The sequence below is a fragment of the Mixophyes fleayi genome, chromosome 8, assembly GCF_038048845.1.
Source record: "Mixophyes fleayi isolate aMixFle1 chromosome 8, aMixFle1.hap1, whole genome shotgun sequence".
Lineage (NCBI taxonomy): Eukaryota > Metazoa > Chordata > Amphibia > Anura > Limnodynastidae > Mixophyes > Mixophyes fleayi.
The window spans coordinates 30,422,567-30,448,663 of NC_134409.1; the positions used below are offsets into that span (position 1 = coordinate 30,422,567).

The 26,097-nt window shown below is 41.5% G+C and overlaps 1 protein-coding gene across 1 annotated transcript in view; it reads left to right on the top strand.

Moving 5' to 3' along the window:
- Positions 1 to 220: 220 nt before the first annotated feature.
- Positions 221 to 26,097, top strand: part of ACBD6 (acyl-CoA binding domain containing 6) — a 100,606-nt gene continuing 74,729 nt past the window's right edge. Inside the window, exon 1 of the mRNA XM_075182279.1 lies at positions 221 to 280. Within this exon, the coding sequence (XP_075038380.1) occupies positions 236 to 280 (45 nt within the window). The 5' untranslated portion in view covers positions 221 to 235. The remainder of the gene's footprint in view (positions 281 to 26,097) is intronic.

The window sequence follows — 26,097 nt, forward strand, 5'->3', positions numbered from 1 at the left end:
CCAATACTATGGCACCCTAGTGGCGCCAGAGACTGCTATATAAACATAGAGGTGAGCCCTGATAGATGGGAGAGGTGCGGCTGAGAAGCACCCCGTTGCCTAGCAACGGGATGCGGTGTCCTCTGCTCATGCACGTGCAGTGTGCCCCAAACAGGAACCAGGAAGTGTCCCGTTGCTAGGCAACGGGGTGCGGCGATCGAGGAGGACAGGCGGCCATCTCCTGCACTTGGTGTCAATGTGGAGAGGGCGCCTGACAGTCCCTGGACCGTTGTCAATTACGGTAAAGCATTACCACATGTACATGTTCACCATCTAAAGATATCCTTGTTACAAACTGCTCTACACTGCTTCTGTACGGTAGATGTACATTAGAGCTCCGATGGACAGTCTATCTTGTGGCTTTGCTGTGACCCCATATTTTCCATTGTAAATAAACCCTCAAACAGTTTAGGAAATATTGAAAGCGGATGACTTATTGTGACTGATGTAGAAACAGCATGACACTAAGTCACGGTTCACTCACACAGTGATTTGATGGAAGATTTTAGAAATGTATAAATAACAAGCGCTGAAACCTTTGCGGACAGAGTCTGCTGATGGATGCTTTACTACGCACAACTGTTGACTTTACTGTGACAGTGTGTTATAAATGATCCTGTGGTCTTTGTGGTATGTCTTTTCCATCTGATAGAGCTTACATATGTCATTGGAGGTCTAACTAAAGAAGCAGAATCATGAAACATATTATGGACTATAGAAAGTAACTTCTAGTTGTTACTATTTTTCTTTAAAGGAAATACCCACCTACCCATCAAATTAGAATGTTCTAATGAGTCGGGATACGTCAAAGGTTACACAGTCACCTCATAAAGAGCAAATAGACACATCTGTAAATAAATGCATTTTATGTACAATTCATAACATCCTAATGTATTTTATGGGGTGGGAAGAAAACATTTCTTTTAATGCTTTGTCATTAATGACTACATAGTTAACAGGTGACATTGATTAAGTTTTTTTATTCTGTGCGTTAATTTGGGACTTTATATTCCACATATGTATTGGACAATCCTGTAGTGTATTGTCTGTTAGAGCAGAGCGCACCTAGACTTGTATTCAACAATAGACGTATCTTCAGATCTGCTCCTAGTTCAATACGATTGTGCGTATGCCCGATTTACATGCATTAAAAAAAAACAACGTCATTTACGTTCGCTTTGCGAGCTTTAATAAAGTAAGCCCTGTGTAACTGGATTGCTGGTCAATAAAGCAAGCCTCAATTTGTGGTTAAACAAAAAGCAGCAGGTATGCAGTCTCTTACACCCCTCCTCGTGGTAGAGTAGAGTGTGTAAGGGGTTACAAATACCTGCCATAATTATACATTAATTTCAAAATGCTGATAACATAAATTTATTTAAAAAGTATATTGCAGCAAGAAGCTTTATTCATACACCTCTCAATGGTTGAAAAACAAAGCACAGCAAAATAACTCTTGCTCCAATCCAACCTATCACTTCTCAGATTTTACCGACCGGGGTAAAGCTGTGGGTTTTAAAAAGTGGAGATGTTGCCTATAGCAACCAATCAGATGCTAGTATATCTAGTTATATTTAGTACACTCTATAACATGACAGCTAGAATCTGATTGGTTGCTATAGGCAACATCTCCACTTCTTCAAACCTGCAGCTTGATAAATTTACCCCTAAGCTTCTTATCTGCACTCTTTTGTTGTATGAAAATTGGGACTTTGGGAGGTGTAGAAATCTAATTGTGATGTAGGTAAATAAATATATATATAGAAAGGCAGAGCCGATAGGTACAAGCTAGTACAACTGACTATAATTTATCATGTAAACTTTTATCCTTTGCTTGAACCATGTTAGACACTGTCCAAGATTCATAGTATTGCTTGTGTGCAGGGCCGTAACGAGGGTGGTGCGGGTGGTGCTGTCGCCCAGGGCGCAAGGCCAAGGGGGCGCAGCAGCCGCCCACTACCTGCCTCCAAGAGAGAGAGAGACATTCACATTCACTTACAAGACTTTGAAGCTTCAACCCTTAAGTCTTGTAAGTGAATCTCTCTCTCTCTCTCTCTCTCTCTCCCCCTCCCCTTCCCAATGAAACATATCACAATATATTAAACTCACCTAAACCTACACATATTAACTGCATAAAATATTAGCCACACCCACTCATCAAATGCCACTCCCACTTAGATGGGGGGCGCCGGTGCCCTGTCTCGCCCAGGGCACCAAAATTTCTAGTTACGGCACTGCTTGTTTGAGCACAGTTTAATTGTAAAAAAATTGTGTAATTAAAGTGACTAAGGAGAGGTATTTAATTCCTGTGTTATCATATATGTAAAACTACTAATTGAATGCTTGGTCTGTGGATATATCTAGCAGTAGGCACAGTAGGTGACATGATTTGTATTAATGTGTAGGGTAGTGTCACTATATTTTGCTCTGTAACACAACTGGCGCATGTTCTGTGTATTACAGGCAGCTAGTGGTTGGATTTCTTTCTGCTTCAAAAATGTGATAACGTAAGGTGCCCATGTAAATGCAACTGAAATGTTTTATGTGCTTATTGGAGCTGAATATCTCTAAGATTGAAATGATTATGTGGTGTAGCATTGTTTTATGTTCATATTGTACTTTGTTCAGACTACTAGTGCATATCAGAGCATTTATTAGCTGTTTATGGAGCAGTACGGAAGACCATAAAATTGTAATATTTTACCATATTTGTAAATCTTATAATAGGAAAAGACATATTGTATCACCTTTTGTGTGTTCTAGTAATTAATTATTTAATTAGGTTACTCATCGGGTAGAACTGTGACAGCAGGCATGAATAGGGCCATAGTCAGAGGAGTGGGCGGTGCAGGGGGTTTGTGGGCATACAGCGAGATAAGGAAACCAAGAATGCAGGGGAGGAGCGAGTGTTTATATGCAGATTTTGTGGTAGGGAGATGATGCCAGCAGTGCAGAACTAATGTGAGTGGAGTTATAAAGACAATAGTGGTAGAAGGCAATTTGAGGTGAAAGGTGAATGAATGTGTCAGGCTTCTGATCAGGGAGGGCTGCTTAGCAACCAGACAGTTGCTTAGCAACCAGACACGGCTCTTCTGGCCATCGCGCCAAGGCGCATGAGCGTCCCGTTGCTAGGCAACAATACACTATACAATACCCCAGCGGCGCCCTGTCACGATGCGCTACCAGTGCAAATCATTGGATCCCCACTTCAATTTAAGGATGTCCCTGGCACCAGCAACTTATGGATTTCCTTTGTGTACCGCTGCTGTCCGAACCATATTGACTCGGCTTGTCTGTGACCATTCCTTCTGGATCTCCCTAGTGTTGCTGACCCGGCCTGTCTGACTACCCCCTACTCTCCATTCCCTCGCTGGTGGCTCAGTTGGAGGACCATGACCTGCGTATCTCCTGCAGCGAAACCCAATCTCCCTTGCAGGGGCCCCTGGTGAAGACCAGAGGCGCAATAGACTCCGCATCCCCCTCTTAATTAGTGTCGACATCAGCAGGTAACTAACAGTATCTTTATCCTGTGACAGAATGAAGTGCATTTTGGGCAGTGTAACATGCCATTGATGAACATGCAGGACGGTTGAAGGGAAAATGGTCAAGATATGCAAAAAAACCAACAACTAATTTTATTGTGTGGGAGATAAGTAAGTGGCGGCAATAGGGAAAAGGGCTTACTGTGCACAGTGTATTTAAATAGAAAACGCTGAGAGATCAGTGAAGCCATGGGGGGAGATTAAAGATGTCTTCACTGCTCGCCGCACGCTGCCTATCAGTGACCAGGAGCCACTGCATCGTCTGATGAACAAGTAAGTGAATTGGGCATTTATTCTGAGCCATGATTGGCTCACCATTCTGGCCACTGATTGACTCACAGTGAATCTGCTGTCACCAATGCCGGGAAGCGCTGAGGGAAGAAAGGACTTTAATCAGGTAAGCAGAATCTTCCTGTCTTCACTGCCAGACCAGTTTCAGTGCTGTCTGCCCCAGATCTTTAATTCTTCGCCCTCTTCATGGGCGCTGCTTCAGGGACACACATTGTCATAGTGGTAATAATTATTTCACTTGTGACCTGTAAAACATGCACTGTTAGGGCTCCCTGAGAACTGGATTTGGCAAACTCTACACTTAGAGGCAGATTTACCAAGTTTTATTTTATTGAAATTGCTGCACATCTCCGGCAAGTTTTCCCTCCAACCCACAAGACAACAGCACCTAAGACAACATTAGCCAATATTTGGCAATAAAATCAAAAAAGGATAAGCCCATGCTTGGTTAAACCCACGCTGTCCACAGTACAAGCTGCGGGGCAATATAAATACTCTACCGTTTATGGAGAAAAACAGAAAACCCAGTTGTTGTCAGATTAAATTCTTGTAGATGTAGGGCATTAAGATTGCCATGGAGCTGGTAAAGTGAACGCAGTATTAATGCTAATCAAAACAGAAAGTAATAGAATATGATGACAAATCCTGAATCTGTGCTTATGCCAGTTTTATCACCCTCTGGATGAGCCATGAATGTAGCTGCATCCATGGTTATAAAGACTTGTGAGTATAACACGTTGGATGTATGAACTTCACACATGATTGAAAAATTGGGACACATTAGGTAACGGCCAGATTTTCCCATGTTACTCCCAAGATTGCCCCTTTTAGATGTCATCATGACTATTCTATGAAAAGCTGGACATTGGGCAGGTATACATAAGCCTGACAGGAGCCTGCACGGAGTATCACACATCGCAATACACCACAAACTCCTATGAATATGTTTGCCTAGGTCATCATAGAACAGTGTAAACAAGACAACGCTACAATGATATGCTGCATTGTGAACACTAGAGAGATCGGTGTTAGCCTGTGGCTATTAGCAAAACCAAAGACAGCAATACAACGCTGAAAATATTTTGATTTTATAGGCAGTGTCAGAAGCTCTGACTTTGAAGGTCACGTTGAAAGCTTCTGCAGTGCCTTAGTCAATAAAACAACACTCATGTTACAAGCCCAAAAAAAAAAAAATCACTAGGGATCTGCTGTTACTTGTGGTATTACATAGACATTGCAGATACCGAGAATGGCAACTTGTGCTCTGTCACTCTTGCTTCCACAAACGTTAAAAGTAACAATATGACTGGGTATAATAAATGATATCTTCTATGGCAATGAGACAATTTTGCATTTATAATTGTTTGTGTAGTATAAATTCATTTGTGTCCAGCTGTAGCCATTATTGCCATTAATTAAAGGGATTGTATCATGAAATGTTATTGTAACATTTGGACCAAATTATTGCATTTTAAAGCCCTATGCAATCTTAGTATATATTAGATATACCAAGTATATATTAAATATCGCACTAGGTTTTTTCTCTAATTTTTAGGAATGCTTACTCCCTTCCTCTTATACTCTGCTATCAGCAATTTCAATAGGATGCTGACACGGCAGTAGAACCTCCTATTAAGGTGGGTCTATCAATTATGATTTTACTCAATACTCCCTGTTCTCAGAGTAGACAGTATGCACCCCTTACACAGCGCATCCACCTCCCCAACATCAAAGGAAGCACATCCACCAATCAGAGGCAAACTCTTTCTTCCCTAAGCCTACTATGCATAAATATCAGACTTGGGTAGGAGAGGACATGCTTGGGATTGGAGAGAAATTTTCTTTGATGTAAGGGAAGGAATGTACTGTGTGCATAGTGTGCATGAATGATAGATGTGACATAGACCAGTCTCTATAGGTGGTTCTATGGAGTGTTAGCATGCTAATGAAATTGTTGACAGGCTGAGCATAGATGAGGAACCGCATATTCCTGAAAATGGGAGGAGAAAAAGAGTAAGTGTCAAGTGCATTATATATAAACACAAGGGGCCTGATTCATGAAGGATCTTAACTTGAGAAACTTCTTATTTCAGTCTCCTGGATAAAACCATGTTACAATGCAAGGGGTGCAAATTAGTATTCTGTTTTGCACATAAGTTAAATACTGACAGTTTTTTCATGTAGCACACAAATATCAACTTTAAATTTCAGTGTACAAATAAGCTATCAAGTATTTGTGTGCTACATGAAAAAACAGTCAGTATTTAACTTATGTGCAAAACAGAATACTAATTTGCACCACTTGCATTGTAACATGGTTTTATCCAGGAGACTGAAATAAGAAGTTTCTCAAGTTAAGATCCTTAATGAATCAGGCCCAAGATTCCATGTTATTGGAAGGACATATTAAAATGCAAAAAAAAATCCATTGGTCCAATAGCTGATTTTCATTTTTGTGTGATGCACTTATCAAATAAAATTACAGTTATACACCCTTTTGCAAGTACATGGTTAAATTCACCTAAGAACAGAATATGAAAAGTGGTAGCAGCCATTCTGTGCGTTATATCAATATTCATGGAAGTTCAGCCTATCTGTTCACTAACAAATAGTAAGATCATAGGTCATACACAGTTATACCTGCCAACATTTCCTGTAGAAAATTCAGGTTCACACCCAGAATTCACCTTAACCAGACCCCTTTCACCCAAAACCTGAACTATTTGCAGGTATGTCCACACAATGGCTGCATCCTGTGTGTGTGGGTGACAGGTGCAATCTAAACATAATTAAATATATATTAATTTTCCAAGTGAGGCTTATTTGTGAACCATAAATAATGGGAGGCTGAAATAGGGGACTTGTGAATAAGTGTAGCAGACACCTGTTGATGGCCATGGCGGTGCGTCATCAGTCTGTGCTGCATCAGTAATATGGCTTCAGATTGTTTCCTTGGTGATCAAGTAGTTTCTTTACTGGGCCCAGCCATATTCATCTGTTTAATGTGTTTTGTTCTTGCACTTAGACACAGCTACCAATCATTCCTTTAGGCTGCTGCTATAGGTTAAAAGTTATTTAAATCCTTCCTCTTCCTGCTTTGTGTGCTGGTTGTAGTTTATCTCACACATACACATTTTTGGTGTGTGCTTGTCTCTATAGCTCTCTGTCTGGAAATTGGATTTTGACCTCGACTTGGATTATTTGGTTTTTGCTCGTATTCTGCCTCCACCAACATTTGGATTACATTCAGACCTTGCTCGAACTCTGCCTTCCTCGACCTTTGTATTACATTCAGATCTTGCTCGAACTCTGTCTGCCTCGACCTTTGGATTACATTCAGACCATGCTCGAACTCTGCCTGCCTCGACCTTTGTATTACATTCAGATCTTGCTCGAACTCTGCCTGCCCCAACCTTCGGATTACATTCAGACCTTGCTCGAACTCTGCCTGCCTCGACCTTTGGATTACATTCAGACCTTGCTCGAACTCTGCCTACCTCAACCTTTGGACTGTATGTTGGACTTTTGTTGAAATCAGACTGTCCTGACTTTGATTATTATGATGACTTCTCACAATAATTTCTGGACTTTTGCTGGACACTGGTGCTTTATGTCCTTGGTCCTCCCTTTGTCACATTCTACCTCCGTGATACTTGCCAATCTAAACCTGCATTACCTAGAGCCTAAGACCATTGAGCACCCAAATACTGGTGAGTAACTCATGCTCTATAAGAACAGAGGCTGCTATAGGTGAAGACCTCTGCAAGCTAGTTCTGCAGGCCTTAGAGTTGGCATACCAGCATCGTAACATGGTGTCATTTTTTATTTTTTAAAGTGGCCTGTTTGCAAATCCTTACTAGGATCTGTTATTTGTTGTAATTGGACACTCTGAGGTAAACTTTCATACACAGTTTATAATCCTGGACTTGCATTGATCCCCAAACATGGATGTATTTTTGTATTAAGTAAGGTGTTTCAGTTTTTTTTTCTGTCAACTGTGAACTAAAAGTTACCAATGAGACAAACTACAACTTTATAGGTCTTCTGAAAGTGGGTTAAACATTTTTCAGACATCCATACATTTAAAACAAACTTTAAAACTCCTAATCACAAGATGGTGACTCAAAGCAGAATGGGAAAGATGAGACTGCACCAAGGTGACATTTTTCCCTCTGAAAGCAGAAGAATCGCCTCATTAGTATAAAGAACACACAACCATCACACGCCTGCAGCTCCGAAAACTGAAGAAGAGGACAAAAAGTGTTATATAATAATGATTTAATGAATTATGAAGTAACACAGATTGTAACAGGTTCAGGAATTGCTATCTCATAATTTTACTTTTGTGAAGTGGACTATTTCCAAGGTTTGGCTGTCCCTGTGATTAGTAAATTAAGGCTATTTGTTTTTTGTTTTTTTTAAAGAAATCTGCTTTGCAGTGAAACATTTTGACAAAGTCTGAATTTCTACAAATCGTGTTTCTCAGCCCCAGTATCGGTTCACGAAGGTTGGGCTAACAAAAGTTTCAGAATATAAAACATTTATTCTTTATAAAGTCTCTTTAACCAAAATTGTTTTTCAAAAGATGTCATTTCTTAGCAACTAACACTTTAAAAAATGACAAAAATATCAACAAATTGACTGTACAATATAAATTAAAACAGCTTTCTTTCCCCAAAAATAGTTTATTGAATCAGAAGTGAGAAACGAGTGCACAGTACTATCAGAAACACACTTACCTGATTCCACAGGGTCCCAGGACAGACCCACCGATGTGGGTGCTGAGTCCCTATGCCATAGGAGGTTGCAAGCTCTCCTCTCCATTGACACCCAGGCACATACACACACAATATTCCCTGAGGGCCTGAGTCATTAAGGAGAGTAAAGCATAAAAAAGGAGTAAAGCTGGGTACACACTACACTGTTTTCGTCCAATAATCGGCTCAAACAGCCGACATGCGACTGCTCGTTCAAAAGTCGGGTCAGTGTGTACAGTGACACAATGGTCGAAAGTCTGACCAAATGGACAATTGTCGCCTCATTTGGTTGGTCGTACTGTTTAATATTTTCGGTCCAATCTCGTTTCCACTGTGTAGTGTGTATAAACTTTCGACCGATCCACAACAGTGAGTACGAAATTACAGTCATTGCTCACGACAACATGGCTGTAAAAAGTCGCTAACGGGACGTCCGTTCTTCCCTTTATCGTCTAAAACAATGCTAGTGTGTATGCAGTCCATGGACCGAGCGATCGGAGCATCGATGGCATGTAAAATCGCTCGGCATAAAAAGTTGGTTGAAATTTCTGTAGTGTGTACCCAGCTTTACTTTGCACCTGGGCAGAGAAAGTAGGTGAACAAAGTGGTTTTATTAGAGACACAGGTAATACAGGTTCAGGATGCAACAACTGGTAAGGCAGTAATATAACCACAGATCTTAGCAGCGGAATAGGCAATACTGTAAAGCGATGGTGAGAAGCAGTAGTCTGCAGATTGCATGGTTGGTTACCTCTGGAAAAGTGGTGAGAAGAGTAGCCTGCAGATTGCAGGGCTGGATACTTCTAGAGAGGTGTTGAGAAAGGTAGCCTGATGGTTGCTGGGTTGGATACCTCTGGAAAGGTGGAGAGACGAGTAGCCTGCGGGTTGCATGGTTGGATACCTCTGGAAAGGTGGTGAGACGAGTAGCCTGATGGTTGCTGGGTTGGATACCTCTGGAAAGGTGGAGAGATGAGTAGCCTGCGGGATGCAGGGTTTGATACCTCTGGAAAGATGGAGAGACGAGTTGCATGCGGGTTGCAGGGTTGGATACCTCTGGAAAGGTGGTGAGATGAGTAGCCTGCGGTTTGCAGGGTTGAATACTTCTGGAAAGGTGGAGAGACGAGTAGCATGCGGGTTGCAGGATTGAATACCTCTTGAAAGGCAGTGAGACGATCCAATCCTGCGGGTTGCAGGATACCTTTGGAAAGGACAGAGATGAGTAACCTGCGGCTTGCAGGGTTGGATACTTCTTGAAAGGCGGTGAGACGAGTAGCCTGCGGGTTGCAGGATTGGATACCTCTGGAAAGGTGGAGAGACGAGTAGCCTGATGGTTGCTGGGTTGGATACCTCTGGAAAGGTGGAGAGATGAGTAGCCTGCGGGATGCAGGGTTTGATACCTCTGGAAAGATGGAGAGACGAGTTGCATGCGGGTTGCAGGGTTGGATACCTCTGGAAAGGTGGTGAGATGAGTAGCCTGCGGTTTGCAGGGTTGAATACTTCTGGAAAGGTGGAGAGACGAGTAGCATGCGGGTTGCAGGATTGAATACCTCTTGAAAGGCAGTGAGACGATCCAATCCTGCGGGTTGCAGGATACCTTTGGAAAGGACAGAGATGAGTAACCTGCGGCTTGCAGGGTTGGATACTTCTTGAAAGGCGGTGAGACGAGTAGCCTGCGGGTTGCAGGATTGGATACCTCTGGAAAGGTGGAGAGACGAGTAGCCTGGTACTGCTGAAATACTTTAGAGCAGACAGCAGGCAAAGGTGAAAGTAAGCTGAACAGGTTACACTGAGAAGCAATGAGCTGCAGAGAACAAAAGCACCAAAATCCACATAGGTGTATAACTCAGGAACAGGGTAGATGAAGCTGTGTCTGCGGCACTGGAATGAACAGCAAAAACACCAAGACAGGTTCACAGGTAAGTATAACCAGGAACAGGAGTCAAAGGAGAATGCTTCCTATCAGGTTGAGTGGCCTGATGATCTGGCCCAGACTGCTGGGTGAGGCTGTCTTTTAAGGAGTAGCAGCAGGTGTAAATCATCCTGAGAAAAAGAGCTTAGTTCAGCAGGAAGGAAAACAGTTCAAGCACCACTGTGGCCCCTTTGGTGGCATGGTGGTACTGCAGGCTATATATATATCCAGAAGGTCCAACATAGCTCCTGGCAACAAGAGCTGCAGGAGGCAGATCGTGACACAATGTTAGAAAACGACTTTCCTGTTCCTGCACTGTCCAGGAGAGCATGGTCGGTATTAGTGCCAAAGGAGGCCGCAGCCTCTCCACTACTGATTTCCAGGTTTGCACAGAAATGATTATATCATTAGCCTGCACCTCTTTTAGCAACTGGATCCATGTGATTGAAAACAAATTACATCATTAGGTGAAATAATTCTCTGAGTGTCCCAGGATATTGTACTATGTGTTCTATAAGAGGTTATTTATGTTAGTGATCACCTGGGGTCTGATCTCATATAAAGAGAGTATATCTGTGTCTCTAGAACTGGGGTGAGAGGATTCGTGAACTGAACGGTGATTCTGTTTGTAACCGGCGTTGGTAGGATACACTGGATAGTTAGGATTTTTTTTCTGTTAATTAGAGCTCAGACGAGCAGGGATTTTTGGTTATTGTTTGACTGCTTACAGGCCAGAAAGCATGGTGAACCTTTTTTCCATGCAAATAAAAGCCAGCGCAGACTGGTTTTAAACCTTTACCTGTGGATTATCTGACTATTAATGCCGCTAAAATCTGCTGAGGGAAAGGACCTAAAATTAAGCCCCTGTGAGATGATCATTATTTTGAAATACATAAGCTATGAGACTTAAATATTACACTTACTTACTGTAATCTGGTGCAAGTTTTGGTGAACTTTTGATGACGATTGCTACTTCATATTTTCTCTTTATGCATCTATACACAGATTTAAACTTGGAAGTATCTTCAGATTAAAACATTTTAAAATCAAGTTAGATATATACTGAATGATTTGGCTAAGAATTGCAAACTGGCTGTAGGATGGGAGGAAGACTGGAAGGTAACGGGAGACAAACATTCAACTATTGCTAAGACTTAGATCTAAAATATATGAAAAAATATTAATAACCACCCACCCTGTTAAAAAAAAAAAAAAACGCACAAACATGCAGACTAGTCTCCTATCTGCCATGAGATTTAATGGATCTATTTACCAAGAAATTTTTCAAAAATTTAGCATCTTCCATTTATATTATTCATTTATTATTTCATTTGCAAGTGCAAAAATGTTCTCTGTGTACAAAGCTTATGCCTGTATGTTTAAATGAGCATCTGCAGATATGCACACTGAAACTATCTAGCTCTATATATCTAATATCTCTATTTATAAACAGGATTTAATCTTTCCAATCAATAACTTAAACCAACTCTCTTAAAAGCTACTTTGAGAAATTCCATTAGACGCTACCTATGTGAGTAATTAGACTGTTGCTCAGCTCTGTTATGTGGTCATGCCATTTCACGTAAACTGACCCTGAGTAATCCTATTTCTCACAGAACTGTCCTAAGATCTTGTGAGCATAGAGGCCTTGGCACAATGGATAAAGGAATGGCCTTGGTGAATCTGGGACACGGCTGGGAGGATCTGCCCATAACCTGGACAAATAAAGGGTGTGACGCATTTTATCTTTTTTTTTTCAGGAATTCTGAGAGGTATGTTATAGTGCCATCTTCTCAGACAGCATAGCCTTCCCATAGCCTTATAATTACATAATATACCAGATTCTACTAACCAATAATCGCAGACGTGTAATGAGTGGTCGAAGTGGAAAGTTAGAAGTGACGGTATGGAAATGTAGAAGTGGCGGTATGAAAAATGTAATGGTAATGTAAGTGAATGGAATTTAATCATTTTAAAATGAAGGCAGTAGGAGAAGTGGCGGTATGGCATATTACCGTATACACCCCCACTATGACAGCTGTGTGAGAGGTTTTGAGGGGTAGCAAAATGTAATTTATTAAATTGGAAACTGATAATGTCCTTAAATCTATCAAAATAGGTGTCATTTAAACACTCCTCTAGTACAAATACTTTTCTAAGTATTTCTGTTCCTTGGATGCATAACCTGTCAATGACTAAATGTATATGTTATCCGATAAATGTTAAATCATCATTTATTTAAATAGCGCCAACATATTCCGTAGCGCTTTATAATTGGGAATGGCTTAAACCACTCACTTATTCTCCCAGATTGTGGTGATCCTGGATTAACAGGAGAGTGCTTACCTGTCTGAAAGATGCTTACCTGTCTGATAGGTGGCTGTGGGCATGCTCAGTGAACACGGAGTGGGCGGGGCATAGTGATGAAATTAGTGTCATCATGCACATTGCTCCGCCCATGCAAATGATGTCATCGTATCACGCTCACCTTTTCTTTGCTTACCTTGCCTCTGCATGTCTTGGAAGTGAGGTATGAAGAGTCAACAAATATCAATTAAACATAAATTTTAAATTTAAGGCAAATATATTTTTCTTAAGAACAGATTTTATCTTACATTTCTACTATCTTTCAGGTGAGTGTGGGGGGGACCTGTTAATTGTGCCCATAAGGGATGATTATGGCACCTATAAGTAATTACTTTCAGCAGCAGAATGACTAGCACAATGCTACAGCTCCTGTTTAAATGTCATCGGTAGTATTGCACTATTGTGGGGACCAAGACTGTTTTCCTTGAGCTCACCCTCTGGCAGGGTAGGATTTGATAAGGGTACCCCATCTACCATCAGTAGGTCAGCACATAATAGCACTTTAGTCTCTATAATAGGCATCAAGTGCAGTCACACCCAGGTTCCATTATCTAAAGCTGTATCTCACACTATGACATTATTCAGGGGTTGTGTACATCTAGCACTAAATGCCATTGTTCCCATATGAGCTCTCCTTACCAGCATGTAGAGCAGAGATAGGCAACATATCGCTCCAGCCCGTGTGGAACTACAAGTTTAGGCATGCCCTGCCAGCACTCAGCTGAAGGGACATGCTGGGACTTTCAGTTCCACAACACCTGTTGTGTGTAGAGAAAGATAAAGGTCATATAACAGAAATGTCCATCCTTCTGTTGTTCATGTTGTTGGAATATTGGTGGAAAGGATTTAACTCCAACGCTAGAATAAAGAACTGCATCACTTCCCTCCATCCACCCATCATCAATAATAACATTTACTGGCAAAGGTCTTGACTATGTAAGATTTTAGGGAAGTGGGTGACTCACAATGCGTATTAATAACATGACAAAGCATGTGAGGGCAAGAACAGTACACTATGTATTTTTCCATCTCTAACTAGGGAAATTTACTGTCTTCTATTTTCCATTAATCCCATTATAGCTTTTGTATAAAGCCTGGGTACTCTTGATTAAAGTTGCTGCCTCCAGTAATCCAATACACAAAAGCCTCACTTTTATTTTATTTGGGGTATTTCATTTATTTATTTTTTAAGCACCTGTGACAAAAGACAACCATCAGGGGCTGGGTAAGAGGAAGCCTGCAGGGACTGATTATCCAATAGGATACTTGGCTGCAGACTAGGGCACAAGGCTTTTGGGAGAGGCGCAACATTTCTGGGGGTGTAAAATTGTGTCATGGAGAGGTATAAACGGAATTTAATTTAAAAAAATAAAAGAATAGTTGTTCTCCAAAGTATAAAGATAAAATTAAAGAATAACGTAGTAAGGTTTTAATCTGGCTGAAGACAATGAGTCATTCTTAGGCGTGAGCTTGAGGATAAGCCAGTAGGAGAGACAAGGATGGTGACAGTCGCCTCCACCTTCTTGTCTTCAGCCTCAGTAGTGCTTGTTAATGCCTATGTTCTGTGGTGCCGTTCTGATTTTAATGAAAACATAATGGGGCATATTCAATTCCGATCCCGATTTGCGGGATCGCGCCGGAACGGCCGCGAACCTAATCCGCGGTACCGCAATAACGTGGATTTTCATTCGCGATATTGCGTTATTGCGATACCGTATTACCGGCCGTAGTGCGCATTTTCCGCGGTAACGCGCGTTACCGCGGATCGGATCGGAATTGAATATGCCCCAATGAGTGGCAAAGATTACCGCGCCCTTTTAAAATGCCAAGTGGTATTTTAAATTAAGGACGAGTTCATTGTTACCTACCGCGTATTAGTCTGGCATGGAAGGTGAAGGGACGCAATAAGCATACTAGCCCAGAGCGGTCTGAACCCTTACTCAGGCTCTGGAAGCTGGGCATCAGCTTTCATGTCATTTAAAATTGATGATTATTTTCCTTTGGCTATAAGGATAAATTCTTCCCAATCACAATTGAAATATTAGTTAAGTGGCTTATGGTATATTGTTATAAAAACATAGTTTAATGTACTGTATAAAGTGTGACAGTTTAGAATTCTTAACTTATCTCAATTATAAAAATGAATAGATTTTGACTACAGTAAATGTTTTTTTTTTATAGAGATGAGCGGTTAGGAGTCGGAGCAATCCAACAGATCCGAATTTTGGTGTACCGAGTCATAACTCGGTTTCTCGCACCAAATTTGGATCTAAAAACGAGGCAAAATGTAATTTCTGAAAAAATGATGGATCTCTCAAGTTTTGGAGCGATATATTCTATGTAAAGCCCTCCCTCCGATTCTCAGCTGCCACTTTTGAAGTGATAGCACGTGGGTAGGAAGTCTGCTGCAATTCTGTACTCATACACTGGCTTGTAGAAGGTTGGACAGGGTATAAGAGGTATATTGAAATAGCTTTGGTTTTACCACACAAATCATTATTATTACAATTATACAATTATACAATTATTTACAAATCAGTCTGCTGGAAATGTGTGCTGATAACTTGGGTGTGACGTGTGAAGCTGGGTACACACTACAGAATTTTCGACCAACTTTTATGCAGATCGATTTTACATGCGATCGATGGTCCGATCGCTCGGTCCATGGACTGCATACACACTAGCCATGTTTAGGACGATAAAGGGAAGAGCGGACGTCCCTTTAGCGACTTTTTACAGCCATGTTGTCGTGAGCAATGACTGTAATTTCGTACTCACTGTTGTGGATCAGTCGGAAGTTTATACACACTACACAGCGGAAACGAGATTGGAACGAAAATATTAAATGGTACGACCAACCAAATGAGGCGACAATCGTCCATTTGGGCAGACTTTCGACCATTGTGTCACTACACACACTAACCCGACTTTTAAACGAGCAGTCGTATGTCGGCTGATTGAGCCGATTATTGGACGAAAACCGTGTAGTGTGTACCCAGCTTTAGCATTGAGTGTGCATCCAATTTCCACCATCAAGGTATCAGGTTTTAGCAGATTAGTTGAGGTCATGTGTCCACGCTACCAAATTCCATCTCAATTCCATTTCTCAAATTTTTATAAGTTGACTTCTATACTTATATATATCTTGTCTGTAATTCAAGATTGGTAAATAAAAAATTAAAAATAATAGATAAAATACCAGGTGAATTAAAAAATTTAGATTGCCACTATAAACTGAGATTAGCAGGAAACGTTATGTACAGTAAGAGGTCTATGTATGTTCCCTTCATACCAGGCAGGAGAGCACGATGAATCGCTTCAGTATTATCACATATTATAGAATGAAACAAACATAACTATTGTTGTTTTAGACGACTTGTTTGCATTTTGAGCCAAATTTTTTTTTAAAATAAAATATTCTGAATTCTCAGTATAGTGCTTGTAGTTATGAGAGGGAAACCTTGGGCTCCAGCTCATCCTCTCATATCTAACTTGCTGACTGTGGAAGTGTGAGACAGATGCAAAGAAGTTTTCAACTGATTTATGCTACAGGAAGTGATACATGAATTGCCATCTGGCCCTATTAACCTTCGAATTAAAGCTGAAAAGGAAAATTTGTGGAAGCCATACATCAAAACCAATTTGAAACTTGTTTCACTTGCTTCTCGCCTTATGCATAGTATTTTATAGTATTCCCATGATTTACAGAATGTGTTAGTGAAAAGAATGTGGCTTTAAAACATTAGTACTACTAATTGTTAAAGGAAGATGTCACACATTACAGGGGAAATACACTTTGGAAATGTCGGTAATTCTAAAACAATCAGAAACAGAATGCAGTGTCTTATAGCATTCTATTATTAACTATATCCATCCCTGCCACAGTGGAGCTTACAATCTATATTCCTCACCACTCAGACACATACCTGGGTTGATTTTGTCAGAAGTCAATTAACCTACAAGAATGTGTTTGGATTGTGGGAGGAAACCAGAGCACCCAGGAATGTACAGGAAGAACATACAGGGCCTGATTCGTCAAGGGATGTATCTGCCAATCATGTGCCTATCGTCTGCAAAATCACTCTGCGCATGCCCAGAACTGGGAGATACATCTGTCGACACAGCCCTGTCTGCTGCGTCCATGAACACAAAGGACACTTACTGCAGCCTATGAGTTCAGAGAGTGAACTGGGCGGGGAAGGGTGTTACAATGTTACCTGTCCTGGTCCTAGTGCTGTCTTGCTTGCGCAGCTGCCCGACACTTCCAGGTGTTGGCTCACGTGGCGGCTGACCGGGGCGGGTTTTTCAAATGTACTGAACCTCTGCCTGCTGACCACTCTCCTGATTGATTCCTGTGTAACAAACATCTGCCTGCTGACCACTCTCCTGAATGATTCCTGTGTACAGAACCTCTGCCTGCTGACCACTCTCCTGATTGATTCCTGTGTACAGAACCTCTGCCTGCTGACCACTCTCCTGATTGATTCCTGTGTACCGAACCTCTACCAGCTGACCACTCTCCTGAATGATTCCTGTGTACAGAACCTCTGCCTGCTGACCACTCTCCTGATTGATTTATGTGTACAGAACCTCTACCTGCTGACCACTCTCCTGATTGATTTGACCGTGCTCCGATCTTGGCTTCCATCTGACTCTGCCTTTGCCTTCCACTTGTGCTCTGCCTTTGCCCGCACGTGTACCGTTTGGCTTGTTGTGATCTTCTCCTGCTCCGCAGTACCCCTGTGTACGCTAGTGCTTTTCTTGTCACCTTCCCTCCGCAGTACTACACCCTGGGGCAACATAGAGGACAATGAGCTATGAGTTCTCTGCAGCAAAGTCTATCCTGCCTTACGGCTGCTCTTGTTGAATACTGGGGAACTCGTTAGACTCTGCACCTCTGAACCTGTCAGCATCAATCAGGGGTAGTACCTAAGCCCTAGTCTCTGGGTTATGTGACAAAGGGGTATTTTGCAGCAGTCAATATACTTTAGAGGCAATCCAAACTCAAGCACACGCAGCCATGCTGAATCCAGTTCTGAGCATCTGAAAGTTACTTGTTTTTCTGCCACATATCTTGCTCCAGCTAACGGGCTAGTTTAAGTCCTGATCGGTAGTGATGACAGTCTTGTATGCATGCTATAACATGTGTTTACAATCACAAGCAACTGTATTTTTTGTTAAGTAGACATGAACAACATTCTAATAAATATGTTTCATGGAAAAAAACAACACTTTTTTTTAACTGTTTTATCATTAATGCCTTTATTATCACCAGGTGACATTAACTAAATAGTTTTTTATTTTCTTGTGCGTTTTTTTGCAAACTTATAATCCACATAGGTAGTGGACGTATCGTGCAGTGTCTTGAGTAGTGAAGCACTACAGACCTACACCTGAATTCAACAGTGCATGTGTCTTGAGATCCATACCTTCATCATCATCATCATTATCATCAACATTTATTTACATAACGTCAGCAAATTCCGTCTTACAATTAGGAACTAACAGTAATAAAACAATACTGGGTAATACATACAGACAGAGAGGTAAGAGGGCCCTGCTCGCAAGTTTACAATCTACAGATGCCTTGCTGAATTTTTGAGTGCGCAAAGCCTTATAAGTATAACAGGGGTGCACGCAGGGGGGTTTCTGGTTCTCCAGAAACCCCTCCCCTCTGTGAAGAACAGTGTCCCTACATAGCGGCACTGTACTATACAGCAGTCGGGCCGCTGTCAAAGAAGCGTCCGCGGCAGTGCTGTATTGTAGCGAAGCTGGAACACAGCAATGCTTACCACTGTGCCACCATGCTGTCTTAAAACCAACTCAAAAGTAGCCTTTTACCCCTGAGATGTTCTGTTTTTACTCCGCCATCTTTTCTTCCCTTGTTTTTGTTTTTCTCTATATATATTTATTCAGTGGAAACTAACAGTTTGGGAGATTATTCTATTAATGGAGCTGATTGCTGGGGATACCAGATCTGGTTAATATACATTAATGACAGGGTGGGAAAATAGCGCAAAATGCATTTGAAATAGAAAAACTAAATGAAAAAATATTTTTTTACAGGATTTTTGGAAACATATAAAAATGCTATGTATTTAACTACTTATTTTGTTTAAAATTGTATATGTTCCATAGGAATGTATGTGACAGTATGTGGAAAACCACTTGATAAGTTAAACAGTACTGGAGTAGCCCATACACTGAAAGAGACTGGTGTGTGATATATACGTGGACTTCCAGAAGAGGGCACAGCCCACTTAGATTGCATCAGTCACTTACACACAGGGGGACAGTCCTTATGCAGGAGAATACAATGTACTATAAACCTGTGGTCTCAGCCACCCCTTGGGTAGGTGACAGGGAAGCACTGAAACTGAAGCAACAAAAAATGTTGCATTTAGACATGGATATGGTTATAAGGTCTTGGAAAAAAGACCAATCTTCCATAAAAAAACAAACTTATTTCAGTGATTATAATTGAAACATTATACAGTGCAGGGAAAAAAAGAATAATTAACCTAATTTGACAGCAAAGTGATGTGACATGTTTTGATTGAGTGTTAATGTTTCCATAGCAACTACAATCATTAATATTCCTAATTCCTCAGTTCACATACATATTTGCTTGCCCACCATTATGCTGCAGTTTCTGTTTATCTCTCTATCTCTCTCTCTCTATTCTATCGCATATCTATCTATCTCATATCTATATCTATCTATATATATATATATATATATATACTTATCTATATATCGCACATCTATATATACATCTATCTATCTCATATCTCTCTCTCTCTCTCTCTCTCTCTCTCTCCCTGTCTCTCATCTCTATCTCTATCTCCCTCTCTCTCTCTCCATGTACCAACCATGCAAGTGTGTACCTATATACCAGAGTAATTATTTAATTTAATAGTGGGTCCTATTCCTTTAAGGTGGGGTGATGAGACCTTTAATTTAATGCTGGGTTGTTTGGGACCTATTAATTGAATGTGGGGCTGAGTTTGGGGAGAAGGAATGTTATTTATTAAATGTGTATACTATTCATTTAATTTAATGTCAGAGCTGGTTGGAGGGAGTAGGTCTATTTGTTAAATGTGATTACTATTAACTGTATTTAAGTTAATGGTTGAGGCTGGTTGCAGAGAGGGAGGCCTAATTATTAAACGTGGGAGATACTGGTTTAACGCTGGGGCTGGTTGGGTCATTCCAAATTTTATGTACCTGTCATTCTTTCCAAGTAGGGCACCAACATTCCAGGATTCAGACAAGCAGCAACTGATCCGAAGACAGCAGCAGCCGCAGGTAGTGAAAATGACAAGAACAGGTAGGAGAGAGCTGGACAGCCTGCCAACTGTCCTGAATCTGGTGGGGCAGTCCCGATTTCGTGTGACTGCAAGGACAGTTGACAGGTGTGACAGTAGTGCACACAATATTGACTGTGTGTCTGTCTAAAATTATATTACACCATAGGGGCCCCCCTCGCAAAGGACCCCAGGCCCTCCAGAGCCTTAATCCAGCTCAGGGTCTGGGAGGCTACAATGGCATCCCTGCGATGCTCTGTTCCTCCACTGAAATTATATATTGTCCCCATTAACCCAGGATTATAAACTGGGCCATGTGTAGTGACTGTAACAATAAGCCATAGTTCCCAACATTTCAAATTAGTTTTCAGGGACACTTTGCTGCTGAGCCAGTGCGTCTAAGTGCATCACACGTCATAGTGTCTTGGTTGATCTTGGAGCACTGCAATCCCTATCATGTCATGTTTCCTCAATATGATTGTAGTATATACTTTATTACATTATAAGTACCCCTCAATAAATATTAAAAAGCCTAATAAATAAGAATAAATAGTAAGAACTGCACCTATTAGGCAAAAAAGGGATTTTTTTTTTTTAAAGTGCTCTTGGTCAATATTGCTATATTTCCCGGGACAAACATTTCTTGAGACAAATCTTAAAACCCGGGACTGCACCTGGAAATGTCAGCTACAGTAAAGATCTACCACATATACATGTTCTCCACATTCTACATCATTACACTGGCTCTGTGCGGTACATTAGACGTTAGAGCTCATATGGACATCTTGTGGCTTTATTGAATAGCCTGGCTGACAATCTGTAAGTGTATAAGTACAGCACTGCAGTGTGATTTCTGGGCCATTGTTCGATGAATGTTCCATACAGTAAAATGTTGCTTTTCTCAAGCTGTCAGATAATAGTGCACAAAGCGTTTGCGGGGGAGTTGAGAGGAACAGAATGTTAACCTGTTCAGAGCACAAGAAATGTAATTAGCAAAAAATAGCATAAAAGAATGAAAGTCTACAGAGGCAATTTTTTTCCGCTGAGATGATGTCATCCTAAGTCCCTCTTAGATAAGCCTATAAAGCTGGCTACATAACTATATAGTGACACTTGTATATCGTAAGCTCTATATATTTCTAACCTCTTCATTGCCGTTTATAACATTGCATTACTGAGAGTTATAATGTTGTCACTAACTATCATGCAGAGATAAAGGGACAGTCAGCCCCTAACCCCCATAGACCTGACCTCACCGCAGCAGCACTAATTAACGTAGATTAGTAAATAAATAAAAAAGGCAACTAGCCAATTCTAGGACTGGCCCAATAGCCCAATTCTAGGACTGACCCAATAGCCCAATACTAAGTCTGGCCCAATAGCCCAATTCTAGGACTAGCCCAATAGCCCAATTCTAGGACTGGCCCAATAGCCCAATTCTAGGACTGGCCCAATAGCCCAATTATCGAACTGGCCCAATAGACCAATTCTAGGACTGGCCAATAGCCCAATGCTAAGTCTGGCCCAACAGCCCAATTCTAGGACTAGCCCAATAGCCCAATTCTAGGACTGGCCCAATAGCCCAATTCTAGGACTGATTAAGAATTTGGAAAGTGGGGCATGCTCCATGATTTTATTTTTTTTATTATTATTTACTTTAAACAGTGCAAACTCTGTGAAATCAGGATGGGGGGGGGGGTCACTTTCCTTTCTTTTCTTATTATTGAATCCAAGTGAAATTCGCTGCAATTCGATCATTTGGAGATGAAATTCATCCAAATTGAGATAAACGGAGCACCGTAAGGTTTAACGCAAACCTCGTTATAACCCACAGCAACTAATCAGATCATAGCTGCCATTGTCTAACACATTACAGAAAGCTGACATCTGCTTGTTGCTGTGGGTTACAGCTCACCTTTACACACTGCACCATGTTAAATAAGATCTTATATGTTGGCGTGCGGGGCTTTCAGAAGTAGTTTCAATTAGGACACTGACTGGAAAGGCGCGAGGGATATGTTGTCATTAGCAGCTCTCAGACTCAGAAACACCTGCCATGCATGTCATATCTAATTTACTACTAGCAAGTAAAACTTAGATTGTAACTATGGGAAGGTGGCATTACTAATTCTGAAATCAATAATCAATAAGTGTTACTAATGCTACAGAATGAAAGACAATTTCTTGGAATATAAAGTGAAAGGGAAATGGTTCCACACGGTAGTACATCAGTAATAATGACATCTATTCCGCATAGTTCTCAGAAATAGAACAGTCCACAGATAAAGAATCAGACACAACAATCTTTGTTTATAAACTCAGTTCACCCTGATTTAAAAGACAGTTACAGGATCTCTTATTAGCAAAACCTATATTCAAAGGCTGGGCTGAGGAGCAAGGGGGCGTCTGCCCACCGTTCCGGGCCCAATACTGGGTCATTATGGGCTGGGTCACCTGATTTTTTTTTCCGTTAAAATGTTCCTAATAGACTGCTGAGTCGAGTCTTGCCCCGGGCTAAAATTTGCCAGCCCTCCCCTGATAGTCCCAAAAATCCAGAAAGAAAGTAAATATTTGCTGCTGTTTGGTGATGGAATACACTCAGACAAGCCCACTGAGTGCCTCTTCCTACTGCCACTGCGATGAGCACTGCCAGAAGAATGATGGACAGGGGAAGATGGTCATTTTTAAATGTAACTAAGCATATTTTACTTATGGTGCTTCAAATTAAGGAAAACCCAACTTCTAAGCATCCCAGTGGGGGGCAATGTCTGATTTGACATGTTCACAAATAACTACTTCTACAATTTTTGGCAAGTTGTCAACCCATCGTGCCATCCCTGAAAATCCCCTTGACAGTTCTATAATAAAAGACGCTCCTACAACAAGACATGACAGTGTAAACTGTGAGGGCATTTAACTGAGAATCTGCAAAGCAGAAGTGAGAAGACTGGGTGTGTTCTCTGAAACACCAGCTGAATATGTCTGCTGGAGACGGATGATGAGTCTGTTTGTAAGCAGTGTGCTTTATGCGGGAACATGTTCTGTACAGGGAGAGGTCCTCCTGGGCATATTTTGCCACTTTAAGAAACTCATTTCTTTTAAACTCATTCAAGTAAACATTGGGCTTTTTTTTGTGTTGGTGCCATGACAGCTTGTAATTGCGGCATATAAATGTTCACTGCCTCGGAATGTTCTGTTGAAGATAATTATGTTAGCGGTAATGCATTAAATCGGCTGTTTCTTTCTCTTGCCTTTACTGACAGTTACAAAGCTAATAGAACAGATTTTCTTTGTCGTGCCTCTAGTATGCATGTTGCTGACATGCGGAGGTGGAACATGAATCTGTTTTCTTGTATGCAGAGAACATATGCAGTATAAATCTCTAGCAGGATGACACTGCTATGTGACAATTAATTCTCATACTGTCAAGGTACAAAGATTGATTTAGACATAGCTGAAAGCTGTAATATCATGGAGAAAGTGATCTTTCAGAATAATAGTAGAAGAACGCATATCTATCATCTATCTACCCATCTATTTCATACCTATTTCATATCTATATCCATCTACATCATATCTGTCTATCTATTTATCTATCTATAGGGAGGAAGGAGGGGAAGACAGCTGAATAACTAACTCACCTGCTGAGATCCGGCACGGCCTCTTTCACCCCTCATGTCCAGGGGCAGGCTGGGCTGGGGGGCAGGGGGCATCTGCCCCCTGGGCTTATCCTATAGTGGATTACCTTGGGTTGGGTCCCTGGGCCACCTGCAATTTTTTTCTTTTAAAATGTCGGATCTTGCCCCCCGTGCTAAAATTTGCAAGCCATGCCCTGCATGTCCCCAAGGACGATCCATAGGTACAATCTCATTAAAGCGATCAACTGCTCTCTGAAGACAGAACACAGCTGCCTGCCTAATCTATCCCAGTCTCTGGGACTGCTTGTGCACATGCCATGAAGAATAGGACTATCTTACCCGTACAGCTCATGTATACATGGTACAACTCACAAAAGCAATTAAACAACAAGGTGACAAACTCAACAGGAGAGATACAGTACAAAATATCATACAACTGGGTACCACCATAGCACTGGGGGATGGAATAACCTCTGTTTGTGGGAGCTGGTACTAATACTGATGAGGTCTGGGGCTAAATGTGGCCTGGGACTAGCTAGACCTTGGGGCTGGATAAGCCTGGGACTGGCTAGGCCTGTGGTTGGTGAGGTCTAGGGTCACATGCGGCCAGGACTGGCTTGGCCCAGGGACTGACTAAACTGGGACTGGCTAGGCCTGAGGGCCGTAGTGGCCTGGGAGTAGCTAGGCCTTGGGGCTGGTGAGCTAGTAGGCTAGGGATATGAGACCCACAGCTGGAAGGGCCAAGGGGTTGCGGTTTGTGGATAATAGGGCCTGTAGCTGTGGCCTGTGGCTGTTATCTTGGGCTGCTGGATGTGGCCTGAAGGCTGCTGGCTGGGGCCAGAAGGCTGGAGTCTGGGGCCTGCTGGCTGGGGCATGGAGGGCTGCTGGTCTCAAGCACACTTGCTCTTGACTATCCTTTAGTTTATCCCATCCATTCTAGTCTAGTCACAGCAACAAAGCTCTAACAAGTGCACTGGGTCCATGTGTCTGACCAGACCCTGGTCACTATAATACACTATGGAATGGGTAGAGGAGAATAACAGAACACAGCAAACATTAACAACGGGATAATGCCGGTCTACCTTCAATGAGGGCCTGACTAAGGGTGCAGCAACGCAAGACACAGGAAGAAATTAACAGGTGTAAGTGACCACTTGAAAATGGCCACCAGGGATTTCGGGCAGGAGACCAAAATGGCAGTCCCAGACCGAGCATGGTCTCTCAATAAACAAGGGCTGGCCTCCTACCTGGTAGCATCACTAACGAATAAATTACTAGGCAAGTATGCTATATATCTATTTCATATATAACTATTTCATATCAATTTCATACCTATCTATGTCATACTTGTCTATTTCATACTTATCTGTTCCTGAGGATCACTCTTGTATCGTGTTTACACCCCAGTAAAAGGAGGCAAACCGAGTAGATATACTGAACACTGCATAACTTTACTGTTCGCTTTGGCAGATTTCCCTCTGCTACGTTTGATAGATGGATATTTTGCAGCCTTATTAGTACTTAATTGGCCGAGTGAGCCATGTCTCCACGTCATGCCCACTGGAGTGATGGGATAATTAGGGTAATTGAGTGGGACAGGGCTACCAGCAGAGAAAGTGAAACACCAGCTTTCTGGAGAATTTTCTTTTGTTTATCATCTCCAAGACCTCAGGCTCCAGCAACAATTGTGTGGAGCCTGGTACTATAATTTACGATGCTTATATAGGCTTAGAGGTGTCTCTTTTTGGATTAAGATTATACAAGTGCAGGTTCTTGCATGAGCGAGGGAAAGCCAGGCAAATTTATATAATTTGTATATGTATTGTGTGTCAAATACAGATGTTCTTCATGTTATGATAAGGTAGGGGAGAGCACTTGCATTTGGAACTGTTATTGCCCCTTAAATGTTCAACCTTTTAGTTTCATTATTCCCTTCCCATGATTCTCAGCGTCAGTATGCGGCGCCTCATGCTGTTCCTGGCTCAGGCTCTAAGATAACTATTCTGGTGCTTTTACATGATGTAGGCGTTGCTTTGATTCCTCTCTGAAAGGGTTAAGTAAGACTTAGAATAAATTATGTCTCTTTCAGATCTGAATCTTTCCTTCGCTTGATTACTATTATTATAATTATAATAATGATAAGGATGCTTGCGTGTTACAGAGCAGCCGGAGAGTCTGTGTCATTATACTCCCCCCTCGGGCTCCCAATAACTGCTTGGGTTTGCTGATTCTATATACTAGGTTTGGGGA